The sequence below is a fragment of the Asterias amurensis genome, chromosome 14 (assembly GCF_032118995.1).
Source record: "Asterias amurensis chromosome 14, ASM3211899v1".
Taxonomy (NCBI): Eukaryota; Metazoa; Echinodermata; class Asteroidea; order Forcipulatida; family Asteriidae; genus Asterias; species Asterias amurensis.
This window is the reverse complement of record NC_092661.1, coordinates 11403895-11423778: the sequence shown is the minus strand read 5'-3', so window position 1 is coordinate 11423778 and position 19884 is coordinate 11403895. Positions and strand designations below refer to the sequence as shown.

General features: G+C 40.0%; 1 protein-coding gene across 5 annotated transcripts in view; it reads left to right on the top strand.

Annotated features, from left to right (window-relative positions):
- LOC139946827 (adenylate kinase 9-like) overlaps positions 1–16629 on the top strand; it is a 45711-nt gene extending 29082 nt beyond the window's left edge. For all 5 annotated transcript variants that reach the window (XM_071944543.1, XM_071944542.1, XM_071944544.1 and 2 more), the window contains 13 exons: positions 232–478; positions 1249–1298; positions 1541–1674; positions 2251–2539; positions 4097–4324; positions 5330–5548; positions 6133–6346; positions 6880–7081; positions 7816–7962; positions 8733–8950; positions 10085–10451; positions 10810–11126; positions 14627–16629. In XM_071944543.1, coding sequence (XP_071800644.1) covers positions 232–478; positions 1249–1298; positions 1541–1674; positions 2251–2539; positions 4097–4324; positions 5330–5548; positions 6133–6346; positions 6880–7081; positions 7816–7962; positions 8733–8950; positions 10085–10451; positions 10810–11126; positions 14627–14841 — 2847 coding nt within the window. In that variant the 3' untranslated portion in view covers positions 14842–16629. The remainder of the gene's footprint in view (positions 1–231; positions 479–1248; positions 1299–1540; positions 1675–2250; positions 2540–4096; positions 4325–5329; positions 5549–6132; positions 6347–6879; positions 7082–7815; positions 7963–8732; positions 8951–10084; positions 10452–10809; positions 11127–14626) is intronic.
- The last annotated feature ends 3255 nt before the right edge of the window (positions 16630–19884 follow it).

Below are 19884 nucleotides of genomic sequence, written 5' to 3'. Positions count from 1 at the left end.
GTTCCATTTTCTTTTCTTACAGTCTCCACAAGTGCGCCTAATTGCCTTGTTCCCCGCTTAGAATTTAGTTGTTTGCTTTTCAGTAAAAACATATTGAAAGAATGTTGATAAAAGTTCAAAAGATTTCTTGATTTGTGAGGCACTGTAATGTTAGCTAAGGCTGACCTTAATGCCTTTGGTTTCAAAAGCAAAAAGGAAGGTTTCTAATTGAAGGTTTCTCTTTTTTTACAGTCTCCACCAGTACGCTTAATTGTCCTTGGTCCCCGCGGTGCGGGTAAGTCCCTCCACGGTCGCTATCTGGCAGAGAAACTGGGCATCTTTCATATCAGCTTCAAGGAGCGCCTCCAGGAGCTGGTCATCGCTAAGACCAAGAAGAAGATCGGTCCGGAGTTTGAGGAGGAAGAGGAAGAGCCGGATAGTGACCCAGAAGAAGAAGCTGCTGAAGCAGCTGCCGAACAAGCTGCCGCTGAGGCTGCAGGTCAGTATATATATTCAAGAAACATTCAACATTAATTTTGAGCAAATATTATTTCAATTTTGGTTGACCAAAGAAAATTTACTAGAGCGGGAAGTTTAAGTAATGTTAATTCAAATAAACCCACTGAAATAATTTTTGGTTGTTAATATATTATCTCAATTCAACATGGTCTCATGTAGTCATTTCTTCTGTCGTATTTTAATTAGTTTTACTCGGGGTCATCACTCATTAATTCTTTTTATACAATATTGTGGAAAGTGGTGACACTAGGGATGACCACCTTTAAAGACAATGGACACTATTGGTAATTGTCAAAGACTAGCCTTCACAGTTGGTGTATCTCAACATATGCATCAAATAACAAACCTGTGAAAATTTCAGCTCAATCGGTCATCGAACTTGCGAGATAATAATGAAAGAAAAAAACACCCTTGTCACACTAAGTTGTGTGCGTTTAGACGGTTGATTTCAAGACCTCAAGTTCTAAATCTGAGGCCTCAAAATCAAATTCGGGAAAATTACTTCTTTCTCGAAAACTATAGCACTTCAGAGGGAGCCGTTTCTCACAATGTTTTATACCATCAACCTCACCCCATTACTCGTCACCAAGAAAGGTTTTATGCTAATAATTATTTTGAGTAATTACCAATAGTGTCCACTGCCTTTAAAAAAGAAACAAATTATGTACAAATTATCTGCACCAGAAAGTGATTGCATAGTGATTCATGTTAAATGTATTCAAGATTTTTTTGAACTTTTATTCCATACAGGTGAAGGTGAGGAGACTACAGCTGCTGAAGCAAATGAAGCAACTGAAGAGGTACGCTACACCAAGAATCTAAACTTTCAAGACATAACAAGCAAACATTTATAGAACAAGAAACAGAAAGTTGTACTCGGCAAGAAATTAAAAACTGCTTGTGCCTGATGTCATTTTTTGCACAGAATTTAGTAACAAGTCTGCCATTATTTTAAATCAGAATTAAAAAACTTTAATTTCAGTAGGTAGACAAACAAAGACATTAATGCATTTTTGTGATTTTGTTTTCCGTCTTATTTCAGCCGGAAGAGGAACCTGAAATTGAATGGACAGAGGAAGAGGAGAACATTAAAGGGAACCTGATGGAGGAAGAATCCTTGACCCCTGACACTCTGGATAAGATCGTCCCTGATTGGTGGAATACAGAACCATTTAAGTAGGTTGATTTATTCTGTCCAATCGGGTCCAGTTTCTTAAAAGCGATTGGGAAGAAAAGTATTGTCAAATCAAGCTTGTTGCTAAGGAAAGTAGACAGTGCATGTCTCGTGCACTTAATTTTTGGGGGGAATTGTTGAGGTGCAGTCACAAAGCTAGACATTTTCGTCTTTTGTGATGTATCGAACCATTTACTTGGGCATTTTTGTACATTTTTATCTCATTTGGTGGGGCAAAAGGGAGCAAGGTTTTGAGCAACCTCCCCGCCTCCTTGTACGTATTTGAATGTCAGGACTCATTATAATGTGTAATTTTGTTTTTAAATATTGAAGCAACATAATAATAAAATGGATTTATAATGCGCACTTCTGCAGAAAACCAATCAAGGCGCCTACAGAAAAGGTGTGTGTAGTGTGTTTTCTTTTTGATAAACATTTTCTAATTCTCAACACTTTCTCTACATGCCAGCGGTGCAAATTTCCACTTCTCAGAGCCAACACTACTCACAAAGAGCTTTTACATGGTCTCACCGCAAACCTTACTTACTTTCTTTACAAATTGTTTAATTTGTCCCCAGGTCTACAGGTTTCATTCTTGAAGGTTTCCCCCGCACCGTCGAAGAGGCCCAATTCCTGGCCGAGCGTGGCCTCTACCCAGACGCCGCCATCACCCTCGCCGTTGAAGACACGGACATCCAAACCCGCCTCCTGCCGCCAAAGTTGGACAAATGGAAGCAGAAGCGAGATCGGCGTCTAGCGAGGAAAGAGCGTCGCAAGTTGCGGAAGAAGAAGGAGAGAGACACAATCATCAACAAGCGGAGGCTGGAGCTGGTTGCAGAAGTGGCGGAAAGGAAAGCTGAGAAAGCTGTAAGTCAAAAATACTTTCTCACACAATGGGCAACCCACACAATAGCCCTAAGTCAACCAACCACAGGTCTACTTTCAGGGGAACCAATCAGAGCCTTGACCAACTCTACACTGAAGCCTCTGAACCCCTATAAATAAGCCCACTTCTTTTAAATTATAACAAGTATTGTTAGTTGTCGGGGTTTTCTGAATTTGTTTTTCATCAGTTTTACCTAATTTGTTTTCTATTTCCACCCTTCCTGTATCTGATATCGCATCAGGCTATTCTAAAGGTAGGTACCTGTACATGTCAGAAACAACAGCTCACCATCAGCTCTTTCAGGACACACTTTTTATCACATGTGATTTGCTTCCACACAATAATAAGCATTGCATCAACAAGTGTTACAATATCATGTCTGTGCACCGCAGAGCTGCCAACTTTCCCTGATTCTGCAGATGGTTCCCTGAAAATAAACCATTCTTATGATGTTCTCATGAAAAATTTGTCAATCTCCCTGATTAAGGAAAGTTGTTTCTTGTTGTGTTGAATGTAATTCTAAACAGCTCCCTGAATTGTTGTACAAAATCTCCCTGATTTCAAGATGAAAATGTTGGCAGCTCTGGCAACCGACGTATCGGAAATATTGCCTTTACACGACATGCGTGTTGAATGAAACTCACTCACTCACTCACTCACTCATCTGCAAAGACTGCGTTGGTGTCTGTGACCTCCTATGCCAACGTCACTGTTTTTTTATCAAAAACCTTTAAATGTTGAGAATAAATCTGACAGTTTAGCCTACACTCACCTCAAGTCTGCATTGCATTTCTGTCAATGTCAGGCAATGTTTAAACACTCAATGTTTATATATTGCACGTTTGAACATGATCTCCTCTCGACCAATCAGAATGGACTAACTGTCCCACAATTAAAGAGTGACACAACAGTTTTCCACTATCCACACACTGATCATCAAACATATTTGGGTTGATCAATTAGCACATAACTGCTGCATTTCTTCAATCTCATTCTTTCCCCACAAGTACACCACTTTTACAGGATTTAAGTGTTATGTTGGACTCACGGTTGAGACCACACACACAGGGTTGAATACACTTAAAATCTTGCAATTTCATCTTTGAAGCGGTCAATGTTAAAGACACTGGGCACCTCTGGTAGTTGTCAAAGACCAGTCTTCTCATTTGGTGCATCTCAACATACGCACAAAATAACAAATCTGTGAAAATTTGAACTTAATTAGTCGTCGAAGTTGCGAGAGAATAATGGAAGAGAAAACACCCTTGTTGTACAAAGTTGTGTGCTTTCAGATGCTTGATTTTGAGACCTCAGCTGAGGTCTTGAAATCAAATCAAATATTTTACTGAGAAACTACTTCTTTCTCAAAAACTTCATAGGGAGCCACTTCTGACAATGTTTTATACTATCAACAGCTCCCCATTACTTGTTACCAAATAAAATTGTATGCCCATAATTATTTTGAGTAAGCACCAATAGTGTCCAGTGCCTTCAATGTATAACTGCATGTACATACCCCTTTTCAATCCAAAACCCAGGCCCAGCGTGCCGCAGACAGAGACAGCGACGACTCGGAGCACTCGGAAGAGGAGCAAGAAGATGAGGAGGAGGAGGAGGATATTGAGGCGCTGCTGGCCGAGGAGTTTGAGGAGGAGGAGGAGGAAGAAGAGGAGGAGGAGGAGCAGGAAGACGACGCCGTGGACAGACTCAAGAATGAGATCGGAGAAGTCTACGATGATGACACTAACAAACTGGCTTCTGTACAGGTTGGTAAAAATAATACGTTTGTCGCTCTGCAATAAAACACAGCGCTTCACAATCAACAACAGAATTGTGTTTAAAGACCCTGGACACTATTGGTAATTATCAAAGACCAGTCATCTCACTTGGTGTATCTCATCATATGCATAAAATAACAAACCTGTGAAAATTTGAGCTCAATTGGTTATCAAAGTTGGGAGATGATAATGAAAGGAAAAAACACCTTGTCACACGAAGTCGTGCTTTCAGATACCTCATTTCGAGACCTCAAATTCTAAATCTGAGGTCTCTAAATCAAATGCGTAGAAAATAACTTCTTTCTCGAAAACTACATTAATTCAGAGGGAGCCATTTCTCACAATGTTTTATACTATCAACCTCTCCCCATTACTCGTAACAAAGTAAGGTTTCAGGCTAATAATTATTTTGAGTAATTACCAATGCAATAGTGTCCACTGCCTTTAAAGAATAGAAGAGGACATTAAAACAAACAGATTAAAACCTGTAGGATGAGAAACTTTAGTTTGTGGTGACACCACGATAATATTAAGTGGCTTCTTGTATGAAGTTAATGTTGCTCTGACATTATCCATATGAGTCCAGGGTCCAATTTCATTGAGCTACTTAAGCAGAAAATGTTGCTTAACAATTCCTTTCTAAAGCAGAAATGAGAAGGATACAAGTCACATGGTAGTTTGGTTGGTAGCCTTATTCTTGTAAGCGTGTTTGTGTTGTTCCTAGCTACTTTTTGTGCTTAGCAGTTCTATTGATTCGGACCTGTGTGCATAAAGATACCAATCCATGGAGCTACTGCTGCAAGTAATAATAATAGTAATAGTGGCTTTTGTATAGCACGATATCCGTCACTCAGTGACGCTCCTGGCGCTGTAGCATACAGTATTTATTGCAAGGTATGTGGGAATATGTTATTATGGGACCTAAAGCAAAAGAGTTATGTAAACCACAGGTGTTGTTAATGTTTCTAAACAATTTCTCTTTGCTTCTCCCAGGAAACTCTTGAGGAGCTCCTCATCCCCAGGATTGAGCTGAACGGCGGCCGTAAGCCGCCCATCGTCCGCTACACCCTAGAGCAGAACCTCAAGCCCATCGTAGACTGTAGGGAGAGTCTCTTTGAGAAGGTGTACCCAACCAAGGAGCACATTGCTAAGAAGATGCTGCAGATTGGATACAAGCATCCAAGCCGCTTTGGCAGATGGTGTCCTGTACAGGTGAGGATGAGTAACGGGAAGAGGCGTAACAGTGGTGTCACCAGGGGGGCAAGGGAATGTGCCCTTCCCTCCTTAGGGGGAAAGGAGGAACTTGCCTCTTCTTGGGGAGAAAAGGACAATATGGCCCTGCCTTTGGGGCAAGGGGGAATGTACCCGCCCTATAGGGGGCAATTGGGAATGTTCCAGGCCTTTGAGGGGAGGGGAGTGTGCCCGCCCCGATATGGACTGGCCTTGCTCTTGGGGGAGGGTGAATGTGCCTTGCCTTAGTGGGGGAAATGGGGATGTGCTCCGCCTTAAGGGGGAATGGGGAACGTGCCCCATGGGGGAGGGGGAATGTGCCCCCGTTTTAAGAGGCAAAGGGAATGTGCCTGACCTCCAGGGGGCAAGAAAGAGAATGTGTCTTGCCTAAAGAGGAATATGCCCCACCTGTGGGAGGGGGGGGGGCAAGAAAAAATGTGCCCTGCCTTGAGGAGCACCAAATGAACCAAACATTTGTTTAAATTTATTTAGTGATTTATCTAATCTAATCAATTCCAAAGAAATCTCTAGACTGTTATTACCCTGTCTTTTCCTCTTCCCCCCAGCTCTTTTCAGGGGACTGCATCCAGCCGATGCAAGGCCCAGGCTACCCATCCTTCCCGGCCATATACCGTCAGCATGTGTACTTCATCAGCAACCCTCAAGCAAGGGAAGACTTCATCATGCACCCATTGAAGTACATGAAACAGCCGTCGCCTAAACCTGTAGTTCCCATCAGAATGGCCATACTCGGCCCACCCAAATCTGGCAAGACTGCTCGTAAGTAAACAAGTAGATTGCACAATCAAAACCTGATTATCTTAAAGGGAAGGTACACGTTTGGTAATTACTCAAAACAAATATTAACTTAAAAACTGACTTGGTAACGAGCTGTTGGTCGTATAAAACATTGTGGGAAACGATTCCCTCTGAAGTAATGTAGTTTTTGAGAAAGAGGTAATTTCTCACTAAAATAATAAAAGACTTATAGCTAGAGGTCTTTTATTCCTATCTGAAAGCACACAAATTCGTCAAACAAGGGTGTTTTTCTTTCATCATTTTCAACTTCAATGCACAATTGAGCCCAAATTTTCACAGGCTTGTTATTTTATGCATGTGTTGGGATACATTAAGTGAGAACACTGGTCTTTGAGAATTACCAATAATAACTGTTTAAACGTGTACCTTCCCTCAAGACAAGTTTGATTGTGAAGTTGACTGTATTTTGCAAAGAGCACTTTCCGTAAAAAAAATATGACAAAAATTTGTCATATTCTCAGACCAATGACACACCAACCCTTCTTTCTTTGTAGTGGCAAATCGTTTCGTCTCCGAGTACGGCATGGTCAGACTCTCCATCGGGGAAGCCATCCGCTTCGTTCTGAACCAGCAATCTAAGACGGAGCTTGCCACCCAGCTGAACACTCACCTACAGACCGGACAGACCGTGCCTGATGAACTGGCTGTACAGGCACTGGAGCTGTCTCTACTTGACATGAGGGCTAACACCAGAGGGTAAGGGCCAATACATTTTTGTATTCCACACCCACAGTTTTGTGTCAGTTGTTTGGTTGAACGCACGCCACCCGTCATCCATTATTTGTCCACTTAATTTTTTCATTGATTAATTCTGGTTGGGAAGCCAAGAACTCTCAGAAAAGCAAAGTTAGTCATTGTACTAGCCAAGATACCAATGAAGAAAGTTTAATGTTTTAGATGTGGGAGGAAAACCCCAGATAATTATTCAAGGGAAGACCCACTTACTCAGGTGAAAATCCAATCCACATAGTTTGCCCGGTTGGATTTGAAGCAAAATCTGAGGTATCTCAGATTGTGTAATCCTACATGTATTGGGGATTATTCTTCCTGCGTGGACGTAACAGCTCCGGGTTTTCTGTAATATCTCAAAAACGCTACCACCTTTTGAAATGAAATGTTCGCATGCTACATGAATTCATTTTGTTTTTTACCCATATACACCGATGTGTGTAAGCACTGTGTACTCAGTACTTCTGTGAAAAAAAAATTCACAGGCATATTACTCGGGTTGGATTCGAAACCCACGACCTTTGCAATTCTAGAGCAGTTTCTTACCAACTAGACCACTGAGATTGCTAGAGGCAGTTCGTGTGTACATCTACATCTGTATACATGTAGGATTAAAACAATCAAACAGTTCCCAAAAATGTGTACTTTCTATCCAAAAAGCCTATAAGTGACTAATGAATTGTTTCTTCTCTTCCATGTAGCTTCGTCCTGGATGGATACCCCATCACCAAACGTCAAGTGGACTTGATGACAGAGCACTGCATCATACCGGTCTGTGTGATTGAGCTCCAAGTTGACAGCCGTCAGCTCATGATCAGAGGCATGAAGGACAAGAAATCAGCAGACAGGTAAACGGATGGAAAGACAAACAGACAGACAGGAAGATTTGGGGGTTTGAGGGGTTACACTACTAAGGTTGAGCAAGAAGGCAGTACATCCGGACCCAATATTATAAGGACAAAAAAACTTGCTAGCTAAGCACAGACATCTTCAGCTCCATTTCCCAGCTCTATTTCCCGCCTTCGTGCATCACCAAGCTAATCCGCCTCCACAGTACTTAAGCAGCATGCAGCATCAGAGACCAGCTTTCTCCAGAAGACGATCAGAGCATACTGATCGAAACGTTGAGTTTAAACCAACGGCTCTTTTTCAGAACCACCCCAACTCATTAGAGATAGTCATTACATGGTGTTGGCGCAAACCTTTCTATATCACAGACATCTTGCTTGGCAGTAACAGGTTACCAGTAAATCTTCCATAAAGCTGAATTTATGCTTGATGCCCTACTCTTTTTTTGCTAAGCATTATGAAATTTGGCCTGGGCTGTGGTACAACTTGTATAGAGGCCATTTAAGTTCAATCTATCATTGTTGTCGGTTAAAAGTAAGCGTTTGTTTGTGTTCGAGCAACAGAAAAGTACTAGCTCATGTCTGGAGCCCCCATTTCGTCCAAATTAAGATTTTATAAATAATAATTGTTATTTATTTTTGCTCATTTCTGCTTAGCAGACAACTGTTTAACAATATTATTTGCTTAAGCAGCTATTTGAAATTGTGCCTTGATGTAACAACTGTTCTTTAAAAGTTTGACATTTCATTTGACTCCCTTCCTCCCCCAGGATTCTGCCGCTTCATGACAGCGCTCAGATCCTAGCCATACGCATCGCCTCCTGGCAGAAGGAGATCACAGGGGTGCGAGAGTGGTACAAGGAACAGCATCGCAACTGGGTACTCCTGGACGGGGAGAGGTCTAAGTGGTGGGTGTGGAATCGGGCGTGTCAGGAGGGCAAGAGGACTGTCAGACACATCCAGGAATACCTACAGAGGATATCAGAAGGTAAGGAATGGATCACTTTTGGTAGTTGGGGGTGGGGGCATTTTTGTCAGGCAGGATATTCTTCCTACTTTAGTCTCCTTTCCATTTTTCCCCCATTTTTTTCCCGCAGAAAAATCAATTAAACTGTTATAAATAAGGCCTAAAAAGTCCATTAAAGCCATTATACACTATCGGAACAGAAACAAAAGTAAAAGTTCACAGATTTACAAATAACTTAAAGGGTTTACAGAAGGTAATGTTGAAAGACTCCTCTTGAGATATTATTCCATGAAATGCTTTACTTTTTGAGAAAACGAGAATCGAGAATTACGGATTTATAGTAAACACATGTCATGACACGGCGAAACGTGCGGAAACAAGGGTCGGTTTTCCCATTATTTTCTCCCGACTCCGATGACCGATTGAGCCTAAATTTTCACAAGTTTGATATTTTATATAGAAGTTGTGATACACGAAGTGTGGGCCTTTGGACAATACTGTTTACTGAAAGTGTCCAATGGCTTTAAAGACTCCACATTGTGTACATGTAGGTCACTCCTTGTACTTGATCAAATATTATACTTTTTTCCCAAGGACCAAATATTGTGTCTGTTTTGTCCTGAAGAAATTGTCTTTCCCTCCCCCCCATTACCCTAGTACCCCTTCCCCAAACACACCCACTGTAAAACGCTTTTCAAGAAGACTAAAGTTTTATAATATGTGTAGATAGTTGGCTCGTTTAGTTATTGGGGTAGATTACAAAAAAATAGTGTGAAATGCCCTTGTGTTTGATACTCTTCAAGAGCATTTTTTGTTTCAAAATCCCAAAATGTTCGCTAACATCACTTTTAAATATGGTCTGTAAATTCTCTGCGAAGAAATTTTATTGGTTCATTCCTGAATATTTGATGACGTTTATCAAAACGGCTTTATAATTGAGCCTATGATTGGTGGAGAGATTACTCTTTGGCGTGTACAGACCCAATTGTTTTTTTGCTGTCCATTGATGTCATGTTTCGAATGTCACTCTGAATGAGTATCAAATAGAATGATGTTTTACACCGCTTTAACGTGAGGTTATATTGATAAGAAGAAGAGTGCATCACAAAGCTCAATTTGACCTTTGAGCCCTTTTTTATCATTCTGTGTCTCCAGGCAAGGCAGCATCAATAGCCGAGATGTGCATCACGCCCAAGGAGTTTCTAGCCCGCCTCGGTGACTTCGGCCAATACTGCCCGGTCAGTCTCGCTAAGGAAGGAGAGCTTGTCGACTGCTCCGTCAATCCAACCATGGAATACGCGGCCGAGTTCAGAGGGCGCTATTACAAGATGGAAGACCAGGCCAAGCTTGAGGAGTTCCTGGCCAGCCCGGAGCAGTTCGTTCCCCCACTGGCCCCGAGAGCTCTGCCCTCACCTGAGCACCTCCCGAGGAGGAGGTCACCCATGGAGGTCAAGACAATGTTCCCCATGCAGCTTGAGCTACAGGGGTACTGCCCTGTCACATACCTGGACGGTAAACTCAGGTAGGACCCATTTCTTATAATCATGGGGTGGCAATCAATTATTTCACTAAGTATTGTTTGAAGCTTTGCATGGTGTGGAGAAATAACAAGGAACTATAAGTAATTAGTAAACTTGCGGGTACAACCATGTGTAGAGTTTCTCCTGAAGTTCGAAATGCCGAGACCAAACCGGCTCTTCTGAGAGCCAACACTCACTCACAAGAGATTTACACATGGTTGTACCTGCAAGTTTACTATTTATGTATAATTCCTTCTTAATTATTTCACTGTAAGAATTACACTTACATCAAATGCAAACTACTAACTCAGCAACATCAGATCGCTAACTTTCCTTGATCCATTCATTCCCGCCCCCAAGGTACGAAGCTATCATCCCAGGCAACACTGACCTTCTAGTAGAGTACAGACAGAACCTCTACTGCTTCGTCGACGAAGCGAAACTCCAGAAGTTCCTACGCCACCCAGAGCGCTACTACAACCTGAAGCTGCCGCACAAGCTACCCCCGAAGAAAGACCCCCTCCTGGTCACCTCCCTGCCAATGCTGGGCTACATGGAGCAGGCCCTCTCTGTTTCCATTACTAAGGCTCTGACGTCGGTCGGATGCTTCAAGCCAAAGTTTCCGTTTTTGTCGGCGTCGCGGTCAGCCGTGATTTACCTGGCCTACCATCTGAAATGTAAGTTACTCATCGGTGTTTCAGTGAAAATCGGAAACAACTAAACATAGTACGACCCAACCTGTAGTTCACACGAAGCCTTGGGTCAAGGGTCATTGACCTGTGAACAATCAAGGTCACTGCTCTTATAAAAAAAACACCAAAAAGGAAAAGAGCGGAACAAGTTAGAGCCAAATGGTTTGCCTCAAAGAAAGAAAAATTATGTCGAGGACACTGTCCTCTCTATACAAAGAAGTATGTCAATAAAATATAACAAGAATTGTGTCCAGCTATAACAAAGAAAACATAACAAAGTGGGATTCTTTGAAACACGGAAAATAAAAAAATGTAAAATATGGGTAGAGAAAGTTTGTTACAGGCCTCATGCATACAGGCCCTTCTTATTCATCTGAAAGCACACAAATCTACGCAACAAGTTTTTTCTGGTATTTTCTTGCACATTTGATGACTGATTAAAGCCCAAATTTCCACAGGTTTATTATTTGGTGTTTGCTGAGGCCATGGCCTTCGTTGCCCTGGTCTTGGCCTTGGGTGCCTCTTTAAAATTTTCCCTATAGACTTTAAGATTTTCCTATGGAAGTACCCTTTGCAAAATGAAAATGGCCTTGCCCTCTTAAAGATGAAACTCCAGGCCTGCTTTGACAATCACCAAAAGTATACCTTGCCTTTAAAAAAAAACTTCTCACCTGGCACATTCTATGACCACCTTCACCCAGATTTAAAAAAAAAACACAGAGAAGATGTTGAACACATGTTCATGTTTCATCTGTTGAAAGACTCACTCTCGGCTGGCAACTATCCAGGGCCCACTCCTAATCCATATCCAAGGTAGAGGGTCAAGAGGTCAAGCTGGCAAAGCAATAAGAAACTGCTACCAATGGTTATTATTCCCAAAGGGGGCCAATACCTCAAGAAAGCCATCAATCTCAAGGCTTGTCTGGATTGTTAGGCACAGATTTACTTTAGTTGTGATTCGGATAAGTTTTTTATTGCTTAGAAGCAAAATGTTTGTTTTTCATTTGGCGTTTCGGCTATTTAAAGGTAGGGTCATAGATTAGATACTCCAAAATAAAAGTACAACTGTGGGGGGGGGGGGGATTTGACGTTATTCACAACAATCATCCAAGATTTAACAGATGTTAAATTTGCATCGGGGATAACACTGCATGAAGGATACTACCATTCAGAATGCTCAAGATTGCACAGTGGGGCTTTTAAAATTAAGGATAACCACCAACCCCGAAGTAAATACATTCAGAGGACTTTGTTTCAATTCAGTGTGCTTCGGAGGAGCTTCCATCATTTCAGTTCAGAATGCCCCACAGGTTTTGTTTAAATGAGGAGAACGCTGGCCTACAATGTGACAGCCTGTTACAGTGTGATACAATGTACATCAATGCTTTTTCGGGGAAAAAAATTCATTTAAATCTCAGGAGTTGTCAAACCACCTGTTCTTCTCAGAACCAACACTACTCAAAAGAGGTTTCCAAATGGTGCTACCATGAGCCTCACCAGGGGTCTTTTTTCACAAAGATAGTCCTTACTTTAAGACTAGTCCTACAAGGAGTTATAAAAAAAACTTAAAGGCAGTGGACACTATTGGTAATTACTCAAAATAATTATTAGCATAAAACCTTACTTGGTAACGAGTAATGGGGAGAGGTTGGTAGTATAAAACATTGTGAGAACTGGCTCCCTCTGAAGTGTAGTAGTTTTCGAGAAAGAAGTAATTTCCCACGAATTTGATTTCAAGACCTCAGATTTAGAACTTGAGGTCTCGAAATCAAGCGTCTGAAAGCACAAAACTCTGTGTGACAAGGGTGTTTTTTCTTTCATTATTATCTCGCAACTTCAATGATCGTTTGAGCTCAAATTTTCACAGGTTTGTTATTTTGTGCATATGTTGAGATACACCAAGTGAGAAGACTGGTCTTTGACACTTACCCAATAGTGTCCAGTGTCTTTAAGGCTAGTCGAACTCAAGATCTAGTGTTAACATTTTGTGAAATCCACCCCTGATATTTATATGCTTTCAACCAATCCATTATCAGCTATTGTACATATCCAGTACTGGGGTTTCCCTCCATAACATAAATTATATTATGCTCGTGCTCACTTTAAGCGCAGGCTTTAACTTGCGCGCTGGTGGCCTCTTCTATATAGTTGTATCATCATTGGTTGGTTGAAGATGCCAGTGATGCATTCTAAAAATGAACGCTGGTATTTTCATTCCCAGTAATGGTGGGAAGTCACTGCAACAGGACCAAAAGAAACCTGTTTATTTTTAGATTCTTGTGGGGAATTTTCTTTTTTTCAAACCTTGCACCACTGACACCCCCTCAAAATCGAACTCAGAAAGTACCTCCTTATCTTGGATTTATACTTCTGTTTGGATTTGGGGTAACTTTATGCTGTTGTTTTCCCAGAGGGGCACAGCTTAACCCAATGCATGGTTTGCATGACCTGCATGGATTCCACTCTGGGAACGGCGGTGGATTTATGTGTGGGAACTTAAATCGTGTCAGCATGTTCTGCAGTTCCAACAGAAGATACAGAGGAAAATTTGTCCAGGAAAATACATTAACTTTGGGATTTTTTTTACGTACTATGGCAACTTTCCAGAGAAAAAGTTCTCTGAGCAAGCTTTGACCTAGATAAAGAAAACAAACAAATCAATCAACTTTGTAATATGTTAGAGTGCTGAATGTCGGGAAAGCAAATTGATCGTTGTTAAAAATGTTAAACTTATGTTGTGCCGAACATCACAGTTCAGTTTCAAAAATTTCTTGTGTAATAACTGTCTGTGTCATAGGCCTATCTGCTTGTATTGTAAAAGCTAAAAACTAATTTTCTAAACTATGTACACAGATCACAAAGTAAGGATCTACGTCTTGTACATTATTTTTTTGTGCAGGCCTATTTTTCTGTCTTTAAAAGGGCAATGGCACTAAGGCGTTTGCTTTTTGTACCTGCGAGGGTAGAGGTTGATATTGTGTGTAAAAAAAAGCCTTTGGGGCGCTACGGTTGCCCAGTTTGTATAACTCCCTGAGAAAAAAAAGGGAATGATGGCCAATGACCAGCCGTCGATTTCACAAAGAGTTAGGACTCGTCTTATCTCGAGTTAGGACGAGTAACTCTTCCTAACTTAAGACTAATCTCAAGGTCTGCATGCTACAGTGCAGGGTTGGGACTCGTCCTAAGTCCTAAGATTAGTCTTAAGTTAGGAAGAGTGTTGTGAAATCGACGGCTGGGCACTAATGTAATGCGCATTGAGACAGTTATTGTAAAATGTACTACAGGTGTATATAAGAACTTGTTATTATTGTTGTTATTTTAAAGGGTACCTCTATTAGGAAATTGTGAATTTCTATTGGAACATTTGAAGGGGCACTAAGGCAATGACCAGGGCTGAACTCCATTTAGCTGAGCCTCGGATTTGAAACATAGTTCATGAAGTAAATGATTTTTATCATCTTTTTTGTCTCTCCTCTCCCATTCAGCTTACAATCCTAGAAGCTCGGACTACGTCCGCAAGAAGTACCGGCGCAAACTGGAGCAGTTTGAGGAGAACTGCGAGCTGATCCGCTACCTGGGATCCCACATGGGCGGCCGTTACAGACATCCCGAAGACAGACCCATCGATTTTGATCATAAGATGATCATGTTCCTGAATCTGAAGGGGCGGGAGCCGTCAGCGACTACTCTGGCGTCCTGAGGAGGACTGTGAGATAACGATGGGGGAGGATAAGGGAGGGTACAACATTGGTTAAGCGTCTCCAAACTTTGAAATACTGGAACATTTTATTGAGAACTATTCTTCTCAGTAGAACATCATTCTTATTTGACTTTAGGGACTTTTAATGTTACTGACTGGTGCCAATTTCATAACAACAAAACAGAATGGCTTATATGATAAACTTGTTAAGCTAGTTTTTAAGTTTTAAAACAAACTTTAATGTTCTATGTTGTACCATCCCTTTAAAGAGAACTTATCAGATATAGAATTGTAGCAAATCTTTCGGCCTGTAAAGATCCCATAACCATGTCTCAATCTCTTCCATATGTCAAATGGTTTTTCATACGTGTACCTTCAACAGATTTTTTAATCAGCTTGCAAAGAAAAGGAACACCTAATGGATAATTAAAAAGTACCCCAAAGATAAGAGCTGTATGTCCCCCTCTATTGATGAGGTCATTTGTGGTCAGAATTGTATAAAGCTTTCGAATTTTTCAATAACTGAATGTCACGTTAGAAATGTGAAAAGACACCCATAGGCAATTTAACTGTCACTGGTTGGTCTTCAAGCTTAAATGATTCTTCCGTTGACATTTATTAGTGAGGAAAAAAAAATTTCGGTTTAGTATCTTATTTTCTTTTTACTCGGTGAGTATCAATGCAAATTGATATTCTACCGTCTCAGACCACTATTAATGAAATATTCCACTTCAGAGCAGGGTCCTGTTTCCGCATAAGATAACAAGTGAATAGAATCTGCGGTTATTCGATCAGAGTCATCTTGTTAAGTACATCATTGAAGTTTAACGGAGAACAAGTATTTAGCCTCCTTCGAGCGGGTATTTCGTTACTTGGACAAGATTACGTTTCATGTTTTGACTGGATTTGCCCCTAAGGAAAATCAATAAAGGTTTTTTTTTTTATCTAGAGTGAGGCGGAGTGAGGAAAATTGTTTTCTGTTTAATCATTTTTGTACTTATCAAATAATAAAGCACAAGGGAAACTGACTGGGTAACATAGTGCTAGATAGCTCAACAGCGCTGGCACATTAATCCAGAGGTCATTGGTTCAAATCCCGCTTTAGTAAATTTGTCTTTGTTAAACCTCAAAATTTGTATTTTCATCCTAAAGATATGATACAGAATATTGAACATGACAGAAATTAAGGAGAATAATATTTGAAGGCTTTGTTGTCATTGATGATACTGAGGCTTCAAAAGATAATCTCTTTTGCCTTGATAGACAAGAGAGATAAACTTTTGAAAACAAGTCACTGTTTTTGAACGCCTTTTAAAAAGGATTGTTCATAGATTAAACTGATTAATTTAAAACTTATTTGAAAATTATACTATTGTGCTTTTCCCCCTAACCAAGGTTGTATCTTTGCTTTGAGCAACAACATTTTAGCAAAATGTATTTCAATTAAATAAGTGTCACAACATCGTTATCTTTATGCATTTATGTACTTGACTTGTATTATCTGCTTCCGAATTCTCATTGTCTTTATTTTATTGTAAGTTTCAAGTGATTTGTATTTTGTATCAAATTCAATCTGACTCTAAGTGATTCCGTCCAAATCTCAATGCTTTCCTTTTTTTTGTAAAATATTTGTATATAAAGTCAAAATTATTTGATAGTTAAAATTTCTATTTTGCGCCTTATATTTGACTTTCAAAAAAAAAATGATATTGTATAGCTGTTAAGAACTTACATATTTAATTTGTAAAATACCTTTGTAAAGATGTTGTTTATTTCTAACTTTCCTGAGGTGCCTAATAAAATTACTTCGTTTTACAAACTAAAAACATTCTTTTTGTCACTGTTATTTCGGCAATACAAATAAGTCAGCATTTTAAAATTGCATTGTCAAATTATTCGTATACGGTTTATAGTTTCAACTGTAATAGACAATCTCCAAATTTAGTTACCAGTTAAAGGCAGTGGACACTATTGGTAATTCTCAAAGACTAGCCTTCATAGTTGGTGTATCTCAACATATACATAAAATAACAAACCTGTGTAAATTTGAGCTCAATCGGTCGTCGAAGTTGCGAGATAATAATGAAAGAAGAAAAACACCCTTTTCACACGAAGTTGTGTGCTTTCAGATGCTTGATTTCGAGACCTCAAATCTGAAGTCTCCAAATTAAATTCGTGGAACATTACTTCTTTCTCGAAAACAACATTACTTAAGAGGGTGCCGTTTCTCACAACGCTTTATACTATCAACTTCTCCCCATTACTCTTTACCAAGAAAGGTTTTATGCTAATAATTCTTTTCAGTAATTACCAATAGTGTCCACTGCCTTTAACTGTTTCTTTAATTGCTAAATCATGTTAGATGCCACAACCCACAATACAAATCACCATTGTGATATTGACGAGCAACAACTCATCTTAAGATGAATGTTGGTTCTTTGTAAAATCGAACCGAGTGCCAAATCTTTAAGCACAAAAAGTAGCTAAGCAAAAGAAAATTACGCTTACTAGAATAAAGTTACCAGCCAAACTACCATGTCACAAGTACAATTTGTGGCTGGTATATATCCTGCTCATTTCTGCTAAACATGACATTTTTATAATAAGCTATGGTAGTTCAGGATTAAGCCGGTCATCCGTCCTCGCTCCTAAGCAAACGAGCATTTTTCCATGAGAATCCAAGATGTGACATGGTAGTTTACCTTTTGCATTTCGTCATGTACAAATCTCTTGCAAAATCGTTGTCTCATTTTGTTTGAATATTTTGAGGCTATCATCAATGCTCTTACGTGATTGGCAGATAGGATCTTTTCGTTCGATTGACTGAGGCGAATGATTGGATCTTTGTCACATGAATTTTTTGTCTGCAGTGTGAATGTAAGATTTGACAAAACTCCGTTAGTGTTGGAACTTGTTCATATTGTTCTTTCTTTCGTCATCAATTCTCAAAACATTTGGTTTGCCTTGGAGGAACGATTGTTTCCCTTTATTACCCGTATCGAAACTTGGGTGCTCAAGGCGCTCCATCCCGTCTTCGATTCCACCTCCCTCGAGGCTCAAGCAGACATCTGTTGTCTAACTGTGGCAAAATTATAGCAAAGCTCTGGTATTACAGCAAAAGCTCGGGTATTATTAATATGTCACGTTGGTTTCCACCCGAAAATGAAATAGTAAGCGTTTTATTGAGCTTCCAAACAAATTGCGTTGTTCTTTGATATATCCAATAAGACCACCAACAATATGCTTAATAATAATGTTTATAAAACGCCAACGTGGTGTGTCCCCCCCCCCCCCCCCCCCCAGAGTTTCGAGATTTATATACACTAACCATCTTCGAAAAGGACAAATAGAAAGGGAAAAAAACGTCGGAAGACGAATCACAAAAAGCTCAGAACTGCAGCGTCGTGGGCATATAAGCAAAGTGTACAAATTGTCTTTACAATAAACTAAGGCGTAGGAGCGTTATAAGTTAATCGTTGTTCTGCCACAAGTCATCGGAAAGTTACACTTTCATGGGATGGGGAACATGTCTCATTTTGAAGTAGCCTAATTCTAGCAACAATTTGCATAAGCGTCATGCTATATGTATGTTTTTGTTTTTTGGGGTGTGCCCTACATTTAGGCTCCTATTGGTGCAGCAGAAACTTTCACTTGTGGACTTGGGTGGGAAGTCGTTCAAAACATTTCGCTGTTCGCTAGCAGCAAAGTTTGTTATGAAGTTAGCTACTCGTGTAAACATATATATATACTCTCTTAAAGAGTAAAAAGGCACTATTTGAAGAGCCATATAAATGAGGGACAGCTCTTTTAGATTGAATTTTGCATATTTTTGAGTGATTTTTCACTCAGTGTCATGGAGTGAAACCCCTGTAAAAGAGTGAAATAACCACCACTCTTTTTAAAGAGCCACAACTAGAAATGTGAAGAGTGGTGTTTTTCACTCTTTTACATAATTAAAGAGTAACCAATGAAGGCCCTGCTCTCCCTGAACGTCAAACCACCCGTTACGACTTTCACATCTGCTCACCTTTTGACACAAAGCTAACAGGTTAACATGGATAATCGGTTTCGAAGAGATGGATTTTAATTTCACATATTTTCACACGAAGTCACTGGGAAAATAACCATATTGCACCAGACAGTGAAACCACAACCAATGAGGAGGTGTAGAAACTTTTAGCATATGGTGAGAACAAGTGCCAGGAATGCGCACGTTTATCTTTGCCAAACTCTCTGGAATATCACGATACAGGGACCAATTCTTTAGAGTCTATTTATGTCACTTTTGATAAAGTATCTTTGGGTGTTTAAAACTTTGGGAAGTCTCAAGCGTAATATGTATGTGTGTTTTCTAGACGCATTCTGACCGTGCGCTTTAGATTGTTGAGGTCCAAATAATTTTTCAGGGGGTAAAACCTCGAATGGACAATCTTGCTGTGTGTGAGCTATTGCACACGCCCTCACACGCTGGTTCAATTTTGGACCTGCCTCACAGCAAATCAAACATAAGCATTGCTATTATTATTCACAATATTATTGTTTTGTTCATAAGCTGTGATGATCATTTTGGCAAGTGTCACTCTCACACCATTACAAAGCAATGCGTTTTAAATGTAAGTAAGATGTAGCATGGTTGATGTATTGCTGTTCGAGGACACACTTGTAAATTACTCGTAAGATGCGCCACATATACTGTGAGAATATATAGAGGGCCTTCAATTACTTAGCTCACAGCATCTGCGAAATACAACCGCCTGGGAAACATACACTCCACCTACCAGCAGAATGTTAAATTTTCACCCCACCCCACCCCAAGGAAAACCTAAACAAAACCATAGAGCAAACAAACGAAGAAAAAAACCCACAAAAACAACAACAAAACAAGACAAACAAAAAGCGAAAAAAAACCAACAACTATATAGGCCTACCCAATTAAAAAAAGAAGAACTTGAAACAACAAATTTACAATGAAATACACACAATCTTTGGTGTTTTAAAAAGCTTGTTCCCCCCCCCCCCAAAAAAAAAAAAAAAATAAAATAA